The sequence below is a fragment of the Oncorhynchus mykiss genome, chromosome 1 (assembly GCF_057628025.1).
Source record: "Oncorhynchus mykiss isolate SJ-2025 chromosome 1, ASM5762802v1, whole genome shotgun sequence".
NCBI classification, from domain to species: Eukaryota; Metazoa; Chordata; class Actinopteri; order Salmoniformes; family Salmonidae; genus Oncorhynchus; species Oncorhynchus mykiss.
The window spans coordinates 66,013,313-66,039,951 of record NC_143022.1 but is presented as its reverse complement, the minus strand read 5'-3'; the positions used below and the strand labels follow the sequence as shown (position 1 = coordinate 66,039,951).

General features: G+C 42.1%; 1 protein-coding gene across 4 annotated transcripts; it reads right to left on the bottom strand.

Annotated features, from left to right (window-relative positions):
• Window positions 1-9,059: 9,059 nt before the first annotated feature.
• LOC110526628 (cdc42 effector protein 3) lies at window positions 9,060-19,768 on the bottom strand. 4 transcript variants are annotated; one of them, XM_090236992.1, is made up of 3 exons: window positions 18,825-19,482; window positions 18,402-18,466; window positions 9,060-10,871 (listed from the first exon to the last, which is right to left on the bottom strand). In XM_090236992.1, the coding sequence occupies exon 3, from the start codon at window positions 10,597-10,599 to the stop codon at window positions 9,565-9,567; it is 1,035 nt and encodes a 344-aa protein (XP_090093118.1). In that variant the 5' UTR covers window positions 10,600-10,871; window positions 18,402-18,466; window positions 18,825-19,482; the 3' UTR covers window positions 9,060-9,564. The 4 variants fall into 4 exon arrangements, with proteins under 4 accessions (XP_090093118.1, XP_021463438.2, XP_021463446.2 ...); XM_021607763.3 differs by lacking the exon at window positions 18,402-18,466 and having other exon boundaries at window positions 18,825-19,768; XM_021607771.3 differs by lacking the exon at window positions 18,402-18,466 and having other exon boundaries at window positions 18,813-19,510.
• Between the last annotated feature and the right edge of the window lie 6,871 nt (window positions 19,769-26,639).

Genomic DNA, 26,639 nt, shown 5'->3' with positions numbered 1-26,639 from the left:
AGTCACGTGCATCACAGGAGGTTGGTGGCACCTTAATCGGGGAGGAAGGGCTTGGGGTAATGGATGGAGCGGAATCAGTGGAAGGGTATCAAATACATCAAACACGTGGTTTCCAGGCGTTTGATGCCATTCCATTGGCTCCGTTCCGGCCATTATTATGAGCCGTCCTCCCCTCAGCAGCCTCCACTCAAGTGCATACATTTCACATCGCAAGATTCTGTCACAGTTGCCTGCACTCTGTCAGGATGTGGGGTGACTTTGAATAATTCATGGTGTTTTCTGTGTGAGGGATGCCATTAATGAAAGAGATTGACTGGCAAGCGCCGCAAGCTTTTGGGCTTTTCACGAAGGCTTTTCTGTATCAATCACTAAGCTGACAGTACAGTAAGTACTATGTCTGTCTGTCTGTCTGTCTGTCTGTCTGTCTGTCTGTCTGTCTGTCTGTCTGTCTGTCTGTCTGTCTGTCTGTCTGTCTGTCTGTCTGTCTGTCTCTGTCTTTCTGTCTGTCTGTCTGTCTGTCTGTCTGTCTGTCTGTCTGTCTGTCTGTCTGTCTGTCTGTCTGTCTGTCTCTGACTGCAGGCTGAACTCTGGGGGATAGCAACATGTATCTGAAGCCAATAAAGTACAAGTCACTCCTCTGTTAAGGTACATTAATTAACCTCATCAGGCCCGAGGACCCCAGTTAAAATCTGTGTTTTTGTCCAGCCCTTATATTTAGCATCACAATGAAGCATTTGATCATTTTCTTTTCAGGGCAACTAGGGTTACAATAAAACAGCTGCATTCATTTTGACAAAATGTCATAAAAAAAAGGTCCTCAAAGCAAAAAACCTGTTTAAAAAAATATATTTATACGAATACTGGAAATACAGAAATGGTTTGTTTAGTGGGAAATGAATATCCAACTAGTCAGTGACAACTGTGTGGCGTTTGAAATTTGTGACAGCACCTATGTTAGCATATAACAGTATTATATAAAGTTATATGTCCTGGGATTTCCTATAATCTTTTCATCCATATCGGGTGAACCGTTTAGAAATTACACAACTTTTTGTACATAGTCCCCCCCCATTTTAGGGGACCAAAAGTATTGGAACAAAATCACTTATGTGTGTATTAAAGTAATCAAAAGTTTGCTATTTGGTCCCATATTCCTAACACGCAATGATGACATCAAGCTTGTGACTCTACAAACTTGTCGGATGCATTTGTTGTTTGTTTTGGTTGTGTTTCAGATCATTTTGAGCCCAATAGAAACAAATGGTAAATAATGTATCGTGTCATTTTGGAGTCACTTTTATTGTAAATAAGAATAGAATATGTTTATAAAGACGCCTACATTAATATATGGATGTACCCATGATTACGGATAATCCTGAATGAATTGTGAATAATGATGAGTGAGAAAGTTAGAGGCATATATATAAATATCAAAATGCTGACAATCTCACAGTGAACTTTGACCTCTCTCTGATCTGTATGAGTGGTAGTCAGAAGGAGACACCTACACCAATTCAACAGGTTATGGGTATAGGATATATATTTGCAGAATTTATCAGCATAGGTTTGAAACTGTGCTGTGTGTTGTTCATCTGCCAAGTAGAACAACTGTTCCCTCAATGGACATCCAGAATATGTTCTATCTTGGTGGGTTATCTGACTGTCCAGAGGACTCTTTCATTCAAAAAGCACAACAAATCTCATCGTGTGAGATGTAAGCCATGCTGTGTGTATAAAAAAGCATGCTAGGCTGATTTGTCTCAAAATGTTATATGAATGGTAAAAAATGTATTGTATAATTTTGGAGTCAATGTTATTGTAAATAATAATAGAATATGTTTCTAACACTACAGATGTTTTTGTTTAAATTGACTCCAAAAGTGTTAGACACAATACATTATTTATCATTATTTTCTATTGGGCACAAAGGAATCTGAAACACAACCAAAACGAACAGAAAATGCAAGCTTGATGTAGTCATTGTGTGCTAGGAATATAGGACCAAATACTGAACTTTTTACTACTTTAACGCACATAAGTGCATTTTTCCCAATACCTACGGTTCCCTAAAATGTGGGGACTATGTACAAAAGGTGCTGTAATTTCTAAACTGTTTGTATTTGTATTTATTATGGATCCCCATTAACTGCTGCCAAGGCAGAAGCTACTCTTCCTGGTGTCCAGCTAAATAAAAAGAAATAAAAACCATTACAATACATTCACAACACATTGTGTGCCCTCAGGCCCCTACTCTACAACCATATACTGTATCTACAACACAAAATCCATGTGTACGTGTGTGTATAGTACGTATGTTATCGTGTGTCTGTGCCTATGTTTGTGTTGCTTCACAGTCCCCGATGTTCCATAAGGTGTATTTTTATCTGTTTTTTTTTTTTAATCAAATTTTACTGCTTGCATGAGTTACTTGATGTGGAATAGAGTTCCATGTAGTAATGGCTCTATGTAGTACTGTGCGCCTCCCATAGTCTGTTCTGGACTTGGGGACTGTGAAGAGACCTCTGGTGGCATGTCTTGTGGGGTTTGCATGTGTGTCCAAGCTATGTGCCAGTAGTTCAAACCGACAGCTCTGTGTATTGAGCATGTCAATAACTATCACAAATACAAGTTGTGATGTAGTCAATCTCTCCTCCACTTTCAGCCAGGAGAGATTGACCTGCATGTTATTAATGTCAGCTCTCTGTGTACATCCAAGGGCCAATTGAGACAATTGCAATTTTCCTAAGTCCCTCTTTGTGACACCTGACCATACGACTGAACAGTAGTCCAGGTGCGACAAAACCAGGACCTGCCTTGTTGATAGCGCTGTTAAGAATGCAGAGCAACACTTTATTATGGACAGACTTCTCCCCATCCTAGCAAACATTGTATCATTATCTTTGGACCATGACAGTTTACAGTCCAGGGTTACTCCAAAGCAGTTTAGTCAATTTCCACGTTATTCATTACAAGATTTTGTTGAGGTTTAGGTTTTAGTCAAGGATTTCTCCCAAACGTAATGCTATTAGTTTAAATAAAATATTTTGCACTAACTTATTCCTTGCCACGCATTCTGAAACTAACTGCAGCCCTTTAAGTGTTGCAGTCGTTTCAGTCACTGTAGTAGCTAACATTTATAGTGTTGAGTCATCCGCATACATAGACACACTAGCTTCATTCAAAGCCAGTGGCATGTCGTTCACCTGATATGGACGAAAATACCCTCAAATTAAAGCTGCACTTTAACCCCATAGTCATTGTATCATTTCAAATCCAAAGTGCTGGAGTACAGAGCCAAAACAACAACAAAATGGTCACTGTCCCAATGGCCTAGGAGCTCACTGTACGTTGTCTAAGTTCAAACTTCACAAAGGCAGTGGTGAAACGTCAATTATTAAACTCTCCCTCTCAAAGCAGTCACATAGACCTTTAACCTCATGCAAGTGAACAGTTCTAAACGTGTTTACATGGGTTGTGAGTACTGAGGAGGGCTGCACAAAAAGTCCTGCACTGGAATGACGTCTGGGTCTCGTCTTGTACCCATCATTCTCCCTCCAATCTGACACTGTTCAGGGCTTCAACCCTAGACTTTTGCCCCCACCTCAGCTTCCAGTCTTCACATGCTGCAGACACAAATCTCCCTCACCATGGAAACGGTCTGCAAACAACCGTCAACACGGCAGACCTGACGTTTGCATGCCCCGGAGACCAAACTGCATGTGAGACTGCTTGTAGTCTGCTCTGCGTCACTTTCTCCTCCTGCTATTTTATTCGCCCCTCAGGTGAAGTAAATACTCTATGTTTCTGCTGGGTTTCATTTTTTTTCTCTGTCTAAGGTGAGCTGGGTTCCATTCCAAGCAACTGATTCAGCAGGTTTGGGGTGAACACACAATCCCTGCTTCTGTGCAAAGCATCCCAAAGTAAATGTCCCCGCAAAGCTCCCCTCATTAACCCTGGTCCCGAGGGCTTAATCCAACCACCAAACCTGGCATTCCCTCCACAAGAAATTATATCTCTTTCTTACGCAATAACAATGAACGCTCATATTTAGTATCAAGATAGGCCTAGTTGTAGTCTCAAACATTTCTTCTTGTCCTGCCTTCTGCATGGCCGGAAAGCGTTCGATGTTGTGGCATAGCAGTGTGAGGGGGAAAACAAGAAGACCTTTATCCTCCTTTACCGTGCCTCTGCTGTCTCCACGGCATGCCAGAGAGCAGGGAAAATGTCCTATTAAAAATGTCCCTCTTTTCACCTAGTGCAAATATCACTATGAGGGACTCTGTAAATAACACTTCTATGTGAAAGACACTGCACACATTATTCTGGGCTGTCTGAGAGGTGGTGTAAAAATTTGTCTTGGTTTGAGTTATGCTTTCTTTGGCACACCTGGCCCACGGGCCAAAGCTTATTCATCCTGAAACCTGACAGCTTCACCTTAGTCCAGGAAACAGAAACAGGAGAGAGCTGGACTCCCATGATCTCAAATGTTCTGTTGGGGTATTTGAAGGGAGAGGCAGTTTCTTGAGAACCACAAACGATTTATCAACGGTTGTGATGAACCAGAACATTCTTTGTGAAAACAAGCTTAGCGGTAAATGTTTTACATGTCACATTACATAGGAATTATGGGATGTTTGCATGCATAAAACAAATAGCCAGTTTAGCCAGTATATTTGGCTTATCATAGGAGGGAATGTTTACTGATCCATGAGTCCAGCTACACATGACTAATACCTCCATTATGTAAAAAAAATATATGGCTATAAACTACTTTGTTTGTTTGTGTTTCCTTGGTTAGTCAACTAGAAAACCATGTAACGGGCAAGTGAATAAACAGATTTTTCCAGTTAATTCCTCCCTTTTCCCCAGGCTTCTTATTGTCACCACGTTGCCAACCCACGCCACCAAAGTCACAGAAAATAGAATTGAGTGATTAAAGGCCCAGTGCAGTAAAAAATGTGATTTTCCTGCATTTATACATATTTCCACACTATGAGGTTGGAATAATACCATGAAATTGTGAACATTATGATAATGCCCTTTTAGTGTAAGAGCTGTTTGAAAATACATTTCAGCCTGTTGTGGTGGTATGGCGTTTTGGCCTGCCTGGTGACAACGCAAGGCGGTAAGTTAGTAAAACCTCTCTGCCAATAACAGCTAGTTTTCAGTTTTCCTTCCCTACTCAGACTATTCCTAGATAGTCCTAGCAAAATTCTTGCTTGAGAAAATTGCTCTTGCTATTTTTTCTCATTTTAATTGAAAACAATCACAATAAAGTACTTAATTGTTACCCAGAAATTATTTGATATTGAGATAAAAACGGCGGTATTGGGCCTTTAAGTATTTGCTATTTTTGTTAAGCGACCAACAGACAATTACAGGGCTCCAGGTAGATCAGAATCTGTCGACGCCTGTGTCACCTCTCCATCCTTCTAGAGTGTCACTAATCTGGCTAAACCAATTACAACACACCCTTTTTCCCCAGCAATAATGACTGTGTTTGTCTGGCTCAGTGTGGTGAAAACATGGAAAATAACTACGTTTGGGCCAAACATTTATAGTAATTGCATTTGAAAGGCACTTGAGTCTGAGCTGGATAACAGGCAGTGTACTCAAGATTGAGTCAGAGAAACAAGTAGAGATATTGTTCTATTTAGTTATATGTCTGTGGGTGTATCACATGCTAAACGTATCCATTTAGATCATGACTATCTCTCTTTACTTTGTTTGTAGCATACATGGAGGTTGAGGAAAAGCAGCTGTGATAGTGGAGAGTTGAACCCTGGGTTGATCCAGCCTTGCTTAGGCCCTAAACCCCCCGGTCATAAAACACAGTCCAACAAGGTTATTTTCTACCTTCTATATAAATATGCACAATCCATGGCATTATTTATTCTTCTTGCATGATTTTTGGGTAGACCAGCACAGAGAGTTGGCAATTTGGGGATTGAGACAGGCAGTACAGGCTATATGAGGTCTGTAGTTGAGATTTAAAACAAAAATCTGACTGGGCCTCCTGAGTGGCGCAGTAGTTTAAGGCACTGCATCACAGTGTCACTACAGGCCCGGGTTTGATCCCAGGCTGTCGCAACTAGCCGTGACAGGGAGACCCATGGTGCGTTGTCCAGGATAGGAGGGGGTTTGGCCGGCTGGGATGTCCTTGTCCCATCGTGCTCTAGCGACTCCTTGTGGCGGGCCAGGCGTATGCACACTGACTTCGGTAGCCAGTTGTATGGTGTTTCCTCTGACACATTGGTGCAGCTGGCTTCCGGGTTAAGCGAGTAGTGTGTCAAGAAGCAGTGCGTGGTTCGGAGGACTTATGGTTCTCGACCTTCGCATCTCCCGAGTCTGTACGGGAGTTACAGCGACGGGACAAGACTGTAATTGGATATCACGAAATTGGGGAGAAAAAGAGGATTTTTCTTTTTATTTATAATAAAAATAAATCATACTAAACAAACATGTATGAATAAAGACAAAAAAGACAATTGGCAGCCCTAACCCAGCACCTCAGTGAAAGATTAGCAGCATGGTCGAGACCAGAAGTTGTACAAGGCTTCACAACTAGACAACAAACTTAAACAATCCCACAAACACACAAATGGAATGTCTCACACCTTTTATAACACATTACAGACAATTAAAACATTTTCAGTATTTTCCATTTGAGGACGTCAAATTAGTCTCTGGTAATTATTTGTTCTGACGCGAAGCCTTTTAACTTTCAAAGGAATGCAACATATCACACCATACTGCAGCCGCAGCACCTTTTGTAAACAGCAGTGTTCACATACAGTTGAAGTCAGAAGTTTATATACCCTTAGGTTGGAGTCATTAAAACATATTTTTCAAACTTGTTTTTCAACATCTCCACAAATTTCTTGTTAACAAACTATAGTTTTGGCAAGTCGGTTAGGACATCTACTTTGTGCATGACAAGTAATTGTTCCAACAATTGTTTACAGACAGATTATTTCACTTATAATTCACTGTTTCACAATTCCATTGGGTCAGAAGTTTACATCCACTAAGTTGACTGTGCCTTTAAACAGCTTGGAAAATTACAGAAAATTATGTCATGGCTTTAGAAGCTTCTGATAGGCTAATTGACATAATTTGAGTCAATTGGAGGTGTATCTGTGGATGTATTTCAAGGCCTACCTTCAAACGCAGTGCCTCGTTGCTTGACATCATGGAAAATCAAAAGAAATCAGCCAAGACCTCAGAAAAAATTGTAGACCTCCACAAGTCTGGTTCATCTTTGGGAGCAATTTCCAAACGCCTGAAGGTACTACGTTCATCTGTACAAACAATAATACGCAAGTATAAACACCATGGGACCACGCAGCCGTCATACCGTTCAGGAAGGAGACACATTCTGTCTCCTAGAGATGAATGTACTTTGGTGCGAAAAGTGCAAATCAATCCCAGAACAACAGCAAAGGACCTTGTGAAGATGCTGGAGGAAACAGGTACAAAAGTATCTATATCCACAGTAAAACGAGTCCTATATTGTCATAACCTGAAAGGCCGCTCAGCAAGGAAGAAGCCACTGCTCCAAAACCGCCATTAAAAAAGCCAGACTATAGTTTGCAACTGCACATGGGGATAAAGATCATACTTTTTGGAGAAATGTCCTCTGGTCTGATGAAACAAAAATAGAACTGTTTGGCCATAATGACCATTGTTATGTTTGGAGGAAAAAGAGGGAGGATTGCAAACTGAAGAACACCATCCCAACCATGAAGCACGGGGGTGGCAGCATTATGTTGTGGGGGTACTTTACTGCAGGAGGGAATGGTGCACTACACAAGATAGATGGCTTCATGAGGAAGGAAAATTCTATGGATATATTGAAGCAACATCTCAAGACATCAGTCAGGAAGTTAAAGCTTGGTCGCATATGGGTCTTCGAAATGGACAATTACCCCAAGCATACTTCCAAATTTGTGGCAAAACGGCTTAAGGACAACAAAGTCAAGGTATTGGAGTGGCCATCACAAAGCCCTGCCCTCAATTCCATAGAAAATGTATGGGCAGAACTGAAAAAGTGTGTGAGCAAGGAGGCCTACAAACCTGACTCCGTTACACCAGCTCTGTCGGGAGGAATGGGCCAAATTTCACCGAACTTAATGTGTTAAGCTTGTAGAAGGCTGCCCAAAATGTTTGACCCAAGTTAAACAATTTAAAGACAATGCTACCAAATACAAATTGAGTGTCTGACCCACTGGGAATGTGATGAAAGAAATAAAAGCTGAAATAAATAATTCTCTATACTATTATTCTGACATTTCAAATTCTTAAAATAAATTGCTGACCCTAACTGACCTAAGACAGGGAATTTTTACAATGATTAAATGTCAGGAATTGTGAAAAACTTGAGTTTAAATGTATTTGGCTAAGGTGTATGTAAACTTTCGACTTCAATTGCCAAATCAGAATGTTGCCTCAACACCGCTAGGTCAGGAATTGACCTTCTTGATCAAAGACAGAGGAGAGCTGCAATCCATCTCTTTGCACGGAAACAAAAAAAAAAGTTTGCCTGTCTTGTGAGACACTTTTACAACCCTTTATACAACAACTCTAAACAGCTGATTTATGCCCGCTCCTGGATGCTTGTGCTCCGTTAGTGGAATGTAGGGAATTTTAAAGACCCCTCCTCTGCTTGTCCCCGTCCGCACGCAGACAAACGGAGCAGGCGCCTGTTTGAGTGCTCTCCCATCAGTGCTCCCACGGCAGGGCAGTGAAGCAGAACGTAAAGAATGCCAGAAGATGAGAAAGAAATCTATTCTGTTCTTCTCTTTTTTTCCCCACTCTCTCGGGTCTGTTTCCGTTTCGCATCTCTTCTCAGGCCTTCTCGCTTTTTTTGCTCGTCTTTCTCACTTTCCAAGTGTACTGTACTGTGTAGGCCTATCGTCTTCACTTTGAGTTCATCCATCTTTTACTCTCAAACCTCAGTCATTTTCTCTGAAATATACTGTATCATACCATCAATGATACAACTGCACAATCACATATTATTTCACTCTTTTGAAAAAAGTAGAGGGAAATAGGACACATTTAATTTATTAATGCCATTTAATAAAAACACAAGTACTGTATATTATGCATAAGATTCTTTGTAGTTTTGTTAATAAAATGGTCATGTGACAAACAAAACAGTGCCTTGATAAACATGTTAAAAGTCACACAAGATGCATTATATTTACAGAGAAACAGGGCTTTAGATTGTGTATCAAAGCAACCTTTTTTATCTACAGCAAAAGTCGGGAAAAGAACACTAAACTACCCTTTAATCTTAATTTAATTGCAAAATAAAAGGCACAATGGCTTTGGTTTAGTAGTAATTCAATAGCACATGCATCTCCTAATACTGGTGGCACAACGCACAAACAATAAAAGCATTGAGACTTCCAAGAAGCTAAATTAGAAACTTATTTAGAAAATAAGGACATAAGCAGCGCTCCACATGCCATGGACTGTATCTTGACAGGTTTGTGAGACCTTTCTCATACTTCTCTCAAGTTCTGTATTTCCCTTTCACCTCTTCAGCTTTGGCATTGCTCAAGGTCTGCTCTTTGCCTTGGGGTCACCCATGATGTTGAGTACATCATCAAGAATGGAGGGGCCCAAATCGAGTTCAAGTGACAGAAGAGACCCGGTGATGTGGGAGATTGAATACTGTGACACGCTCTTGTCCTTGGAGAACTCAAAGTCAAAGTCGCATAGGCGCCCCTCATCCACCCCGCTGTCCCTGTCCACCCAGTCTCCATTGCAATCAGAGAGCTTTTTCTCGAAGCGGAGGGTAATGTCATTGTTAAAGCTTCTAAAGCCATTGCGGTTGTCATTGCCGCTGAAGCCTTCATTACTATTGAAGATGCCATTGCTGTTTTCATTGAAGACACCGTTACCATTGCTGTTGCCATTGATGTAATAGGTAGGTGAAGGCTTTTCATACCCGTTTTCACCATTGTGCTTTTTATGATGACTTTTGGAGACTTTCTCCGTCTTTGGCTTCTCTGGTTTCTCTATCAGATCCAGCAGGACGCCTGGTTTGGTTGTGACTTCTGTCGGATGTCTGGTCGGGTTGCTGCTGAAGACCTCGATGGAACCCAACGGGGTTTCAACCTCCAGGATGTCAGCCCCGTCTGGGCTCCCCAGGGGAGAGGTAGGGATCCGCCCTACCATGCAAACCAGGGGGTCCATAGCGGGCATAGAGAACACAGCGGTGGAGAGGTGGGGCAGGGTGAGGGCCTGGCAACCCCCAATTGAAGGGAGTGAGATGGCGTTCTTTAGAACGGGAGAGGGTGTGTCAGGAAACTGGGCATCAGATGCGCTGTTGGCCCGCAGGAACTCGTTGTGGATGCTGTACTGCGGACGGAACACCTCACCTTTCCCAGGCAGGAGCTCAAACCTTCCCTGGAGGAAGGACATGTCCCCGAAGGCGTCCCTCTCCCCGCCTTTTCCGATGTGGATGGTGTGGCGGAAGTCCCCCAGCGGTGGGCTGATCATGTCTGGGGACAGGATGTCTCTCAGACGACACTTCTTGCCTTTCTTGCTATTTTTGGACTTCAGGTAGATGGGTGCTTTGGCAGGCATGGTGGTCACTGTTGAATAGAGCTCAGAGATAAAGGACAAAGAGGAGGACTCTCCCGGAACTTTAGGATGGGTGAAGAACTTCACACTGAGCACAAGGTCTCCCTGGGGAGATGAGGAAATTACATTCTCAATGAAATGGCTGTGTTGTCTTGTGCTGCTCCGAAGATAGCTTTGATATTTCTGTCATTAATCAGGAAATCCAAGTTGATCAGGAGTCCAAGTTCTCACCAGTGTTGTCTATGAGGTTGCAGTGTGGTCAACCAGCCCCATTTCTGAGGAAAGAAAAAGAACAAAATGTTTTTTCCCTAAACATACACAGTTTATCAGTCTATTAGTCAAATCTGGGGTATGTTGTGCCAAGATGCTTGAGCCAATGTTACATTTTACATTCCAATAAAATGTTGATACATAGACATTTCTCCAACTTCTTCCCTAGAATCCCAACTGGTCTGTCACTGATGATCTACTCTTCATGTCAATCCCCATTCAAATAACAATATAAAGTTACTTACACAAGACGACAAAATAAATAGTGGACACACACGGAATGTCTTCATCCCCAGTTCCCCTCATCCCCCTGCATTTAGAAAGCGTAAAGGCCATATGAGATTCGAGGGCAAGGCCTGGTGAACTGAAGCCCAGGCTCAGGCCCATCTGCTCAGGTCCTTACGAGACCCCCCTCCAAGGCTGCCTCCTCCAACATGTGCTAATATGGAACAGCTGGACAGCAGATTGGGCGAAGAGAGGTGAGAGGGCTTTAGTAGGATCAGAGCAAGGCAGACGATGGAGGAGAGGGCTACTGCCCAGACACGCACCAAGAGGGAAAGAGGGGGGCGTTGAAGTGATGCAGAGAAAGAGGGAAGGGAAGAGTTAGGAGAACTAACGGTTGGAGGAGGGCTACAGGGGATTATTGGAGGATTTTAAAAGAGGGGGAGGCAGATGCTTATTTGTTTTTACTTTGATAGCTGGACGTTCTGTTTCAATCGTAATTTTGACTGAAATACCAGTCATCCCACTGGGCAGTCATCAGTTCAACCTCTAGTTTTGATTTACATTTGATTTTCAACTAACGTGAATTCAACATGAAATCAGCCCAAAAAATTGTACCATGTCATTGGAAAAATACAAATTGAGTGTATACAAATTGAGTGTATACCAAATACAAATTGAGTGTATGTAAACTTCTGACCCACTGGTAATGTGATGAAAGAAATAAAAGCTGAAATAAATCATTCTCTGTCACGTTCTGACCTTTTATTTCCTTTGTTTTGTCTTTATTTAGTATGGTCAGGGTGTGAGTTGGGGTGGGCAGTCTATGTTTGTTTATCTATGTTTGGTTTCTGTTTCGGCCTAGTATGGTTCTCAATCAGAGGCAGGTGTCGTTTGTTGTCTCTGATTGAGAATCATACTTAGGTAGCCTGGGTTGGTTTGTGGGTGTTTTTTTTTCAGTGTGTGTGTTTGTTGCCACAGTTGGTACTGTTTCGTTTTTTTTTGTAGATTTCACGTTATCGTTTATTGTTTTTGTTCGAGTGTTCATTTTGTCTTTATTAAAATATTGTCATGAACACTTACCACGTTGCATCTTGGTCCGATCCTTACTCCTCTTCAGACGAAGAGGAGATCTGCCGTTACATTCTCTCTACTATAGTTCTGACATTTCACATTCTTAAAGTTAAGTGGTGATACTAACTCACCTAAAACAGGGAATTTTTACTAGGATTAAACGTCAGGAATTGTGAAACCGAGTTTAAATGTATTTGGCGAGGTCTATGTAAACTTCCGACTTCAACTGTACTCATGGGTATAGCTGGTAAGCATGCCCCTTTAAGAAAATGCACTGTGAGGTCAAGCGGTGCCCCATGGATTGGTGATGAGCTGAGAAATATAATGATTGAATGTTACGATGCCAAAAGAAGCAGCAGATAAATCTGGCACTGTGTTTGATAAGCAAATGATTGTAAATTAAGAAATCTTGTATAGACACAAAATTGATATACTGTTGTAAAGTGTGATGGGAAAACTGTGGAGAACGTTGAATGCTATTATGGGTAGGAATTCGAATATGTCCTCCTCTTTTGTTGAATCAGAGGGTATATTAATACAAAACCACAAGACATCGCAAACTGCTTTAATTAATATTTTACAGGCAAAGTGGACAAGTTGAGGAATTCTATGATTCCTACTGATGGCTGTCACATCCTGACCATAGAAAGCCTTTATTTTCTATGGTGGAGTAGGTCAGGGCGTGACTGGGGGGTGTTCTAGTTTATTATTTCCATGTGTAGTCTAGTTTTTGTATTTCTATGTTGGCCTGGTATGATTCCCAATCAGAGGCAGCTGTCTATCGTTGTCTCTGATTGGGGATCATATTTAAGCAGCCTTTTCCCGCCTGTTGTTTGTGGGATCTTGTTTTTTGTATTGTTGCTTTTGAGCCCTACAAGGCTGTATGTTCGTTCGTTCGTTTGTTTCTCTTTATTGTTTTGTTGCTGTTTCACAAATAAATTATGATGAACTCTTGGTCTCCCCATTTCGACGAGCGTTACAATGGCTCCATGTCATATACCCTTAGGAAAGGTTGGATCATGAAGGAGAGGCAATGCGTGTTTGAATTTCACCAAGTAGAAAGGGAAGAGGGGGAACAGATGCTGTTGTCTCTTTCGGATGACAATTCACCCTGTACAGATAATCTTGATGCCATATTGCTTAGAGTTACAACTTACCAAATATCTACCCCAATCTCTCATATTTTTAATAAGTGCTAAATGTATGGGATGTGCCCAGAAGTCTGGAAAGAGTCAAAGGCTATTCCACTACCTAAGGATAAAACATCTGCATTCACTGGTCCTAATAGTCATCCTTTAAACTTGCTGCCTGTGTCAAGTAAATTATTGGAAAACATTGCATCTGTACAAATCAAGGATTATTTCTCATGTAACTTGTTTTCAGCATGCATGCAAAGGGCATTCTACGAGTACGGCCTTAGCACAAATGACAGATGATTGGTTAAAGAGTATAGATGACAGGAAGTTAGTTGGTGCAGTGTTGCTAGATTTCAGTGCTGTTTTTGATGTAATTGATCATGAACTGTTACTAGGTAAACTCAAATATTATGGTTTTAAGTCTGCAGCTCTATCCTGGATGGAAAGCTATCTATTCGTGAAAAAGGCAAAAAGTGTTCTTTAATGGTAGTTTTTCAAACAGTAAAGATATACACTGTGGTGATCCTCAAGGAAGCTGCCTAGGCCCACTTCTCTACTCTAGCTTTACTAATGATTTACCTTCAGTATTGAACAAATCAAGAGTGGTCATGTATGCTGATGACTCTACAATATTTATTGCAGCATCAGAATATAAGGAACTAACAGATGTACTGAGTAGTGAACTAAGAATGGTGTCAGAGTGGGTTGATATGAACAAATTGGTGTTTATAAAACTAAATGTATTGGGTTCAAAATATATGCTTGCTGATGATCCCCAATTTAATTTGTCTGTGAATAGAATGCATGTAGAGCAAGTGAAAAAATGAAACTACTAGTTGTCATGTTGGACGTAGCTTTATCATGGGCAGAACACATAAATAACATTAAGATAGGTATGGGAATTTCTGTTTCAAGTAAATGTTCAGACTATGTAACATCTAGCACTCTGAATCAGGTGATTCAATCCCTGGTCCTATCACACTTTGAGTACTGTCCAGTTATATGGTCGTCTGCAGCAAAAAAATATATAAAAAGCTCAAAATTGCTCAAAACAGGGCTGCCAGATTACCTCTTCATTGCTCTATCCATATGAATATTATCCAAATGCGTCACAATTTCTCATGGCTTCACTTTGAAAACAAATGAATATCCAGTATTCTGATTTTCTTTAGGAATGTTATATTTTTCCAAAAAATACAGTATTTCTCAGGCCAGTTAGTACATACTAGCAACACACATAACCACCAAACTAGACAGGTAAATTCAGGGCATCTAAGACAACCCAAGCCAAGGACAAATCACCTTAAATCTACAGTTTTATCTAGAGCCACAGCTGAATAGAACCCTTTACCAATCCATATTCCTAAATCCACCTTCGAGAATCTTTTTAAGAACATCTAATGCGATAAACCATATGACTGGACAGGAAATAGAAAGCATCAACTGAATGTTAAATGTGTTTTACTGTCAGGTATTTTAATTGTCTGTGTTGTCTACTTGTTAAATGTTTGTAAAGTATTCATTTGTAATTGTTTGTAATATCTTATTAATTGGTGTTGGACCCCAGGACGATTAGCTAATGTTACGGCGTCAGCTAATGGGGATCCTAATAAAAAATTCACAAATTCACATTCATCCATGGTACATGTTTAGTGGGGACAGCCATGGACACTTGGCATGGTGTTAATCTGGACTGCAGACCGGATACCTGTATAACTGTGAAGACGACAGACACAGTAGTCTTTTTCAACCAGAGGCATTTGGTGCCTAGACTAAATGAAGGATAATATCACCGTTGCTCATCTAAATGATAACATCAGTGTTTCCTGTACTAAAAATAATTTGACTTCCCATTGAGTGAAGCAAAATTGGCATCTGCATTTCCCATGACACCGCTACATTTTTAAAGTCTAATATAGCAATGGTCATACATACATTATTACTGGAAGACCTACTTACTCAAACAATACAAAACCAAAGTGCCAAAAACTGAACATATGGTAGGTTAAATGAAGTGGTTCAGAGAATGTCCTCACTTGGGCATTACAACACAAATAAATTGTCACTTAACAAGCACTGTGGCTCTCTCTCTCTCTATGTATATATATGCAGAATATGTGTGAGTGGGTCTGAATGGCAACACCGCTCTCTTAAGGGGCCTTGTGCATGTTAGTGTTGGAGTGAGTGTAAGTGTTTGTATGAGGTGCTTGACTGGGCTCAGGAGAGATAGCAAGAAGGTTTGAACACGCGCCATGTGTTTGTTCGCTGTGCGTCTGACACGGAGAGAATGAGAAAGAGAGAAAGAGGAATAACAGACCGTTTAAAAGAGTCCTGCAGTGTTTTTTTTTTTTTACGGGACAGAAAAGAAAACAAAGAGACCCTGCCTCGCATAGCATCTGACTCCTTTTCCCTTCTCCCTCTCTCTCTCTCTCTCTCTCTCTCTCTCTCTCTCCGCCTCTCTCCGTACTGCTCTTTCTCAGTTGACCTTGACAGCTAAGGCCCACTGCGGCTGGGTTCCGATAGGAAGTCGGAGAAAAGCAAACCTCCAAATCCTAAACCCTTCCGCTCATGGGCTCCTTCAAATGTATGTACTCTGTGCTGCGACTGCAGCCGCGTTACCTGCCTTATAATACCTTCCCAAACTGCAGACGGTCACTGGCTTAGGCAGCTACAGTCTGACACACGTATTGATTATTGGACTGCCCTAGCATCAGAGCCAGACCACCTGCTGGGTCTGTGCGGATGGAATACAGATCCGCTATTCTCAAGTGTCATGGGAAATCCATAGCATTATGATGGATGACCGTGTTTTGTTGTTGTTGTTGTTGTAATCAGCTGTATAGTCCCTATATAGATTCCCTCATCCTAGCCAAATTCCCTCCTGTCCAGCGATGGGGAATTTGGCTCGGGTGGAAGATTTCTACAGAGTTATGCTATTGATAGTTTAGCATAAAGAGACATCCGATAGCATAGAGAGACATCCGTTATGCATCTAAATCAAGGTCGACAGCCGTTGCCTATGAAATGTCAGCTGGTGTACGGAAAGCGGATGACCTTCAAACGGATCATTCTGGTGGCGGAATGGAGTTTGGCTGCATTTGGCAGGCATGATTGGAATGTCAGAGGCCACTAGTTAATTAAAAAGGAAGTGGTATTCAGCTCAGTCAGCTAACTCTGTTTTTCTGTGAGGATAACTAATAGTGGACGCCAGCTGTTGTAAAAGCAAAATATCTGATATATATATATATATATATATATATATACATATATATATATATATATATATGACACATGGGGTATGAACTGATATACAAAACAATGCTTGATTCAACACAGAGTTTTTCCAATGTGAAATTATTACACAAAACTCTTGCAACCGACCGAATGTTATATATATGAAGCATACGACAATTTCAGCTCTGCAGATGTTGCTAAGAGTATCAAAGGGCTGGGTTTAAAAAGCTCATGATCGGCAATAGTTTTTACTGGAAACACTATATACATGTCTAAGTAATAACTATCCAAAATATGTGTATATATAAAAAACTATGTGTACTGTACTGTAACTGTGCAAAACAAAAGTACCATGTATGTAAATGTGTGTATGTATAAAAAAAACAAAAAACAAAGAGGGGATAATATTTATATATTTTTTATGAAAAATGTTATTCTGACAGGATAACTAATAAGCTGTATAAAAAGCAAAAAATATCTGATATAAATATTTAAACTGGAACTTTCACTGGTTGTGAAATTGTTGAGGAGGTGCGTACTGGTCTAACTCCTACTCAAGGCCAGATTCACACTGTACTTTTGGACTGGAGCCCAAGAGGAGCAGCGAGAGCAGCGAATGTTCGTTGCCAGCCCTGGGCCTGCCGCGACGCCACTGCAGAATGCGGTCAAGGGTTTTCATTTACACCTCCGGGGAAGGAGGGGAGGGGAGGGGGGGGGGGGGGGGCGATCTGCTGGCGCCTTCCTCCCAAGTGGTTGCTGAGCACCGGTCCAATCATCGAGAGTGGCGAATAAAGCTAATGTGTCATTGGGTCGGCTTTATGTATCTGTGCAGACATGATGGGGGAGCTGGAGCTGTTCCAGCCTCTAAGGACAGCATTGGGTTTGTTACAGACATGGGGAGTTCCATGTAATGCAAAGCAAGGTCCAGTTAAGGGGATTAGCTATTGTAAGCAGAGAGGGTTGTAGTAGACTAGGGAAGCGCTGAGGGCTTTGGGTAATGGACAGATGATTTTGGGTGAGGGCCGTGGGGTCCGGTTATGGACCCCATCTCTCATCTCCTCACAACCGGCTGTTTCGACTATCTGCGTCAGCTTATTATTAGAGCTTGTGTAAGTAAGTGTGCTGTATTCTAAACAAGTGCCCATGATGACACTTTACAGTTTGTTCTCACTGTACACAGAAATGCATCATATGGGTGACAAACCTAGAAAGGCCTACAATAAACATTGAAGCAGCACACACTTCGGCTCACAATTTGACCTATTTTATCCATTATCGTTCTTCAAAAAAAAGGAACCATCACAATCCTTCCTTCAAGCAAATGTTTGTCTCATACTAGCATTAGTGGGATATTAAGGTTTTTAGGGATTCCATGGTCACTGAACATGTGGTTTTGTAAAAACATAGTTATATATTTCGATGTACTGTATGTATGTTGGGCTAGGAGGTTATAGCCCGTGTTCATATTTTAAACTCTAACCTTTAACCCCTTAAATTCTGACATGACCATGAATAGATTGTCCCCTTTATTTTCGTCCGCAATTTAAAAAAGAACTAGGGCATACCACCGCAGAGGGTAATGGTAGCCCTAAGAAGACTTGGTCTGAGCTGTTTCTGTTACATAAAGAAACCTCAATTACAGGCAGTTGTTCCTCTTGGGGCCTGGATGTGGCTGTGGTGGGAGTGTAATAGAATGGCAGGGTGGTGTGTTTGTTCTGTCTGATTCTCCCCTCCTCTGTACCTCCCCACCCCAGCTGTCAGCGTTTACCCCCCGTGCCACCCGTGCCACCAGTTGTCCTTGGCAGGGCCGGGCAGGAAACCATATCAAAGCAGAAAAGACATGAAGGGAATGACAACACAACCACTCACTGGCAATGCGATGAGTGCAGTCTGATGAGCCACTCCAAAAACCCCTCCAAAAACCTTGCGAGAACCTAAAAATAAAATCTGTTCACTCGGGAGATTAACGCAAAGCTCAACATGTCAGAAGTGTGTTGCCTGGCTTAAAATGTCCCCTCTAGGAAAGAAAGAAGTGGTGTCAGGTTGCCCCGAACTGCTCACCCCCTGTAATGTAAAATACCCCTGCACTCTTTATATCCATAACTGAACACTAATTATCACATTCAACAGTGTTGAACCACAGAGACACACGCTAACAGCAACATTGTCCCTTTGAATACTTTGAAGGTTTTACCATAATGTACCAAATCACTGTACATGATGCGATGCCAGAGATATTCTACACCCATTACACACTAACAAGTCTTAAACATTGCTCACCCTTTCCCTCACCTTGTGTAATTCCTGGGATAAGCTCCTGGTTCCTGCCAAAAGGTGTCCACTGCCCTCCTGAAGGTCTGCAGTCCTAGTGCTGACTGCTAAAGAGGTGTGTGTGGCGTGTGGTTCCCAAACTCACTGGGGCTGACTGACTACTGTCTCTGCCCTGGGGCCGCCCTGCTCTCGCCACTTGCTCTCGGGAGGGATGTCTGCCGGACAGCTGTTTTTGGAATTCCTCTCAGGTTCGATCCAGCTATTCCACTCTGGAGCTGTAGTCTCCTCCTCCTAACCATCTCTCACCACTGCCTGCAGCACCGGTGTCTGTCTGTCTGCTCCCCTAGCCACAGCTTGAGGCGGTTTTGAACGGGTGGAGTGGGATCCTCTCCTTTTCCCTGGTGTGTCTCTTGCTCTCTCTTCCGTCAGCGGGCAGCTATCTGCTGGGGTGGAGAGAGGTCAGGCTGAGGGTGAGGTCTGGCGCTCTGGAGGTCTGCTCAGCAGCTGGTTGGAGGATCAGTATGCTGCCTCTGCTGCTGCGCTGGATGTCCCTCCTTTCCCGAAACAGTGCTGTTTTAAACAGTCTGTTCTCTGCTTCTCTCTCTCTCTCTCTCTTTTGCTCTCTCACTCAGTTTCCCACTCTCTCCTCTCCCTCTCTCCTCTTTACTCTCTCTGCCTTGATCTGATCCAATCTGCTCTGTAAACCTAGTGGGCATACAGCAGACACTGTATTCAAGGTCTCGCTCTCATAAAATACATTGAGGCACTCATTCTCCCACCATTTCCCCTGACTATTTTCAGACCGGCACATTCATTCACATTCTGGCTTGCTCCTTTGTACCGCATAGCACAGTATGCTTTATGTTCTTCCAAACATTTTCTCTGTTTCCTACATGGTTGAGTAGGCTAAATCCTGCAGGACTCTGCGGCACTGCAGTGATCCAGAGGACAGTTATTAATTGGCTACCAGACAACACATGACATACTTTTGTTAAACTGCTCCCCTGGTGGGATCCCCATATACCCAATTGAAATGTGTGTGTGTGTGTTTTATTGTCCCTTTTCACAGTGGCTAGGTGAAAAGGACAAAGATGTTCACATAATCTTCTTGTCGCATTGTAAACCCTCTAACCTGATGCCCTCAAGGACATAGGGAAGCTGTGCTTCACAAATTAAGAGGTATTTTTGCAGCGCTCTGCTGCTATTCTTGCCCCCAAAAAACGATCACCTTGGTAACCACTGCTGCTCTGTTGTGACGTTGGGGGGGGGGGGGGGGGGGGTGTTAGAGAGAGAATGAGAGGAGGAGAGAGACGGGGGATAAAGAGTGGGTGATATAGCCGCCTCCCGTTTATGCCTGTGTTTATGTTGGGGGGAAAGTAGTGAATGGGTGTCCTCACATGTCCAAATTCTATACTAAGAGTAATCCTGTCATGTTCAATGTAGGACAGATCACAAAATTCCCACTCCTCCGCTCAAGTAAATTTGACATTGATAACCCACTCGCCCTAATCAAATCAAATAACATGTTATTAGTCACATGCGCCGAATACAGCAGCTGTAGACCTTACAGTGAAATGCTTACTTACAAGCCCTTACCACTTATTTTTCTTAACTTAAAAAAAAGTTAAATACCAGCAGTAAAATAACAGTAGTGAGGCTATATACAGGGGGTACCGGTACAGAGTCAATGTGCGGGAGCACCGGTTAGTCGAGGTAATTTAGGTAATATGTACATGTTTGTAGAGTTAAAGTACCTATGCATAGATAATAACCAGAGAGTAACAGTAGCATAAAAGAGGGGGACAATGCAAATACTATGGGTAGCCATTTAATTAGCTGTTCAGGAGTCTTATGGCTTGGGGGTAGAAGCTGTTAATAAGTATTTTGGACCTAGACTTGGTGCTCCGGTACCACTTACCATGCGCTAACAGAGAGAACAGTCTATGACTAGGGAGTCTGGAGTCTTTGACAACTTTTAGGGCCTTCTTCTGACACCGCCTGGTATAGAGATCCTGGATGGCAGGAAGCTTGTGTGGTGCCTTGTGGTCGGAGGCCGAGCAGTTGCCATACTAGGCAGTGATGCAACCCGTCAGTATGCTCTAGATGGTGCAGCTGTAGAACTTTGAGGATCTGAGGACCCATGCCAAATCTTTTCAGTCTCCTGAGGCGGAATAGCCTTGTTCGTGCCCTCTTCACGACTGTCTTGGTGTGTTTGGACCATGATAGTTTGTTGGTGAAATGGACACCAAAGAACGTGAAGCTCTCAACCTGCTCCACTACTGTTGTGTCGCCGGCAAACTTAATGATTGTGTTGGGGTCATGCCTGGCCATGCAGTCATGGATGAACAGGAAGTACAGGAGGGGACTGAGCACGCACCCCTGAGGGACCCTTTGGCAGATCAGCGTGGCAGATGTTTTGTTCCCTACCCTTACCACCTGGGGGCGACCCGTCAGGAAGTCCAGGATCCAGTTGGAGAGGGAGGTGTTTAGTCCCAGGTTCTTAGCTTAGTGATGAGCTATGAGGGCACTATGGTGTTGAACGCTGAGCTGTAGTCAATGAATAGCATTCTCCCGTAGGTGTTCCTTTTGTCCAGGTGGGAAAGGGCAGTGTGGAGTGCAATAGAGATTGCATCATCTGTGGATCTGTTGGGGCGGTATGCAAATTGGAGTGGGTCTCGGGTTTCTGTCATAATGGTGTTGATGTAAGCCTTGACCAGCCTTTCAAAGCACTTCATTCAGTCTCAACTTCAACAGTGAAGAGGCGACTCCAGGATGCTGGCCTTCTAGGCAGAGTTCCTCTGTCCAGTGTTTGTGTTCTTTTGCCCATCTTCATATTTTATTTTTATTGGCCAGTCTGAGATATGGCTTTTTCTTTGCAACTCTGCCTAGAAGGACAGCATCCAGGAGTCGCCTCTTCACTGTTGACGTTGAGACTGAGGTTTTGCAGGTACTATTTAATGAAGCTGCCAGTTGAGGACTTGTGTTTCTCAAACTAGACATTCTAATGTACTTGTCCTTTTGCTCAGTTGTGCACCGGGGCCTCCCACTCCTCCTTCTATTCTGGTTTGAGTCAGTTTCCATTGTTCTGTGAAGGGAGTCGTACCCAGTGTTGTACGAGATCTTCAGATTCTTGGCAATTTCTCTCATGGAATAGCCTTCATTTCTCATAACAAGAATATACTGAAGAGTTTCAGAAGAAAGTTATTTGTTTCCAGCCATTTTGAGCCTGTAATCGAACCCACAAATGCTCATGCTCCAGATACTCAACTAGTCTAAAGAAGGCCAGTTTTATTGCTTCTTTAATCAGAACAACAGTTTTAAGCTGTGCTAACATAATTGCAAAAGGGTTTTCTAATGATCCATTAGCCTTTTAAAATGATAAACTTGGATTAGCTAACACAACGTGCCATTGGAACACATGAGTGACGGTTGCTGATAATGGGCCTCTGTACGCCTATGTAGATAATCCATAAAAAATCAGCTGTGTCCAGCAACAATGGTCATTTACAACATTAACAATGTATTTTTGATCAATTTGATGTTATTTGAATGGGAAATGTTTTGCTTTTCTTTCAAAAACAAGGACATTTCTAAGTGACCCCAAACTTTTGAACGGTATTGCACGTCGTGGATATCTCTGTCTCTTTCTCCTGCGAATGACAGGTGACCGAAGAAGAACCTTCGAGTCTGACTCGTTAAAGAAAAAAATCTTTGTCCAGTACGAGGTGAGTAATTGCTGTCCTGGTATCCAGAAGCTCTTTTCGGTCATAAGAGACGGTGGCAGTAGCATTATGTACAAAATAAGATACAAACAAAGAGAAAAATAGCACAATTGGTTAAGACCCCGTAAAACAGCAGCCATCTCCTCCGGCGCCATTCATACGTTCATTAATCCATTTCAAGAATGCAATGATATCTTATGTGATAGATTGGGCCAGTAATAACCAGCTGTCGATAAAACAATACAAGGCTCCGTTACTGAAATGACTATAGGGACAGATTCTGTTGTAGACAGCTTACAGTTGAGCCACCCTCTATTTAAGTTAAACGGATATCATTTGGCACTATTTAAACAACACTTGTGAACACAGGCCTTTTATAATGGTGGTGTGGCTCAGGGTGATGTCACTGAGGCATACAAGTTGGCAGCACATGATCTGGGGAGGAAGAGAACACACCACTGTTTCTTCTTTAAGGGGACCGTGAAATAGCCGGAAACTACAGAGCTGTAGGGCTTGCTACTACACCAACCAACTAAAAATAACTTTTCCCAGAAGATACACAGTCACACCACGGATGAGGGTTGCTAGACTGGACAACATTTTGTCAACGATGAACTCTTCTACACATGATTTGTAATTACAAATAACATCTAGATGAGTGCATCTACTGAGTAAGGGACTACCTTATTTATAATAAGACCTCTGTGAAAATGCTAAATATATGTTCACATAACCTTCTCTTGAACGCTTGAAAAAAAAAACATTGACCCTCCTACCCAAAATAATAATTTAAACATAAAGTAGATAGAGAACATACCTACCGTTTAGACCTTCACTCTCATGACAGACCAGGGTCCGGTTTCCCGATAGAGATGGAACTTAGGTTACGAGTGTTTTAACGGCAGAAGACGTAACATGCATTTCCCAAAACATCACGCAAGAGAGAAGGCTCGCAAAGTGTGTTGTTGGAGCATGTGTCCACACTGACAGGATGGAAAGAAGCGGAACTCTGCTCTCGGATCAGCTTTATCCATTCAAATCGTACCTTAACGTTAGAATTATTTCACAATACTGAGGACAGATCAGCTCCTAAAGAGATATTACCACCTATGTCTGCAAATATTGAGGTGACTTGTTCCAATGCTTACCCAATACAAATGCATTAAATCACAGATGTTAGGGTACATATCATGAAATATACACTGAAAGAAATATAAATAACATGTAAAGTGTTGGTCCCGTGTTTCATGAGCTGAAATAAAAGATTCCAGAAATGTTCACTAAACACAAAGCTTATTTCTCTCAAATTTTGGGCACACATTTGTTTACATTCCTTTTAGTGAACATTTCTCCTGTGCCAAGATAATCCATCCACCTGACAGGTGTGGCATGTCACGAAGCTGAATAAACAGTATGATCATTACACAGGTGCATCTTGTGCTGAGGACAGTAAAAGGCCACTCTGAAATGTACAGTTGTGTCACACAATGCCACAGATGTGTCAAATTTTGAGGGAGCTTGCAATTGGCATGCAGATTGCAGGAATGTCCACCAAAACTGTTGCTGGAGAATGGAATGTTAATTTCTCTACCATAAGCCGCCTCCAACATTGTTTTAGAGAACTTGACAGTATTTCCAACCGGCCTCACAACCGCAGACCACGTGTAAGGCGACGTGTGGGAGAGCAGTTTGCTATAGTCAACGTTGTGAACAGAGTGCCCCATGGTGGCGGTAGGGTTATGGTATGGGCAGGCATAAGCTATGACAACGAACACAATTGCATTTTATCTATGGCAAATTGAATGCACAGAGATACTGTGATCAGATTCTGGAGGACCATTGCCGTGCCATTCATCCACATCCATCATCTCATGTTTCAGCATGACAGTATACAGCCCCATGTAGCAATGATCTGGAAATGTCCCTGTTCTTCCATGGCCTGCATACTCACCAGACATTTCACCCATTGAGCATTTTTGGGATGTTCTGGATTGACGTGTATGACAGCGTGTTCCAGTTCCTGCCGATATCCGGCAACTTCGCATAACAATTGAAGACGAGTGGGACAACATTCCACAGGCCACAATCAACAGCCCGATCAACTCTACGAGAAGGAGATGTCGCTCTGCATGAGGCAAATGGTGGTCAAACTAGATACTGACGGGTTTTCTGATCCACACCCCTACATATTTTGAAGGTATCTGTGACCAACACATGCATATCTGTATTCCCAGTCATGTGAAATCCATAGATTAGGGGGTCTAATGAATTTATTTCAATTGACAGATTTTCTTATACAAACTGTAACTCAGTAAACATTTTGAAATTGTTGCATTTCTACATTTATATTTTGTGTTCAGTATATTGAGACTAACTTCAGACAGTAGCCTACAAGTGGCAAAATAGAACTCGATTGATTGAACATGAAATGTATTTCAATCAGATTGAAATATGCCTACTTTTCTTAGGTAGTTCTTTATGAGTTGTTGTTTTTTTAAAAACAATCTCTCCGCAACAATTAAAGGGATCGTGTAAACAGCTTGATTGCCATAGCAACATCAGGGTAACTGGGAAGAAGGGAGTGGTGCTTCAAATACAGCAGTTCTGCAACATCTTTAATTGAGCCTCTCATTATCCTTAATTGCCGGCCTCAACACTTTACGGAAAGAGACTAACTGCATAGGAAGCTCTGTGGACAGGTCTTCTGGATACTGGACAGACAAATTGGTAGATGCAAACAGATGATCATCGTTAGCTGACAACAGTTCTTGAACAAATACAGTGGTTAGCGATTTTAATCATACTGGTGAACGGTCTGAACCGGCATTTTGAATTGTGTGGTTGCAATATCAACAGTACCTTGTCTCTGGTATATCTCGACATGCATCATTCAAGATTAAGTTTGAATTATGTGCAGCGCAATGGACATAGAGTATAATGCACAGTCAGGAGAGACTGTCTGGGTTGGCAATAACTCAGAAGCGAAAACTGTCGTACCCGCAACCTGGACCTACAGGCCGTGGTGAAAACATTGCAGACAGAAAATGAGGACTTCAGGAGCCTGCTGAGGACTGCTTCTGTCCACCACAACTTTCTATCCAAGCTGGGAGAGAGTGCATGAGGATGGCTCATGTCATGCAGGTTCAGGTGGCCTATACAGGACAGTTATATATTCCAAAAAAATGAAATGGTAGCTGATTGGTACGCTCTTGCATCGAAAATGTATTTTGGCAAACTGCAATGTTTGAATTTCCAACTTGAATTAGCGAACAAGAATTTATATTATTGCCACCAGCCAGCAGTCTTAATAATTCCAGCTTTGCAACACTTTGTATAGCTTCGTGAAATGTTGGGCTTAACACGAGAAAATGACGACATTTCATACCAGATGATTAAAAATACAAAAGGCAACACAGGGATCGACATTAAAGCTAGGCTCCTTAAAGTGATAGAACATCAGAATATGTTCTGCAAATTTTTGGGGGGGAACACGCTGCCAGATGCTCCTCTTTCCAGTTTCATCAACAAAACAAAAATAATAACAAAGGCGCTGGGGCGAACTGTTTCCCCAAATGCAGATTCGATCTTTATTAAGGTCCAAAAGGCACTGCAAGTCAGGCAGTATTTAAAAAATAGATTTTGTACTGGCCTGCTACATCACATAACTTTGTGCGAAACGCTACATCAAATAACTTTGTGCGAAACGTTAGTCATTTTAATGTGACCTGGGCCTTAAAGCATGCCGGCTGTATGATAGGCTGCTCAAGCGTAAAATTACGTTCTGGTGCTATTTCGACATGCAGCTCATGCCTGAGAGCAATAGGACATAGGGGGTCGTGGTCTGCTTGCGTTATCAGTAGCAGGATTGAAAAAAAAGCCCCAGTGTAGCCCCAAATGTTAGGCTACTTGAATTCAGTAGAATATATATATATATATATATATATATCACCTTCCTAATGGGGAAACCACATAGTAGGCTTAACTTGACTGGCTACCATAAATGCCATACATTTTTCTGTCTTTCACTTAAACAATGGGATGAACCAGAAAGATCATTTTGAGCCTACTGGAATTCTTTGCTAATTTCACTTTTTGTTGTTTAAATGAATCAGCT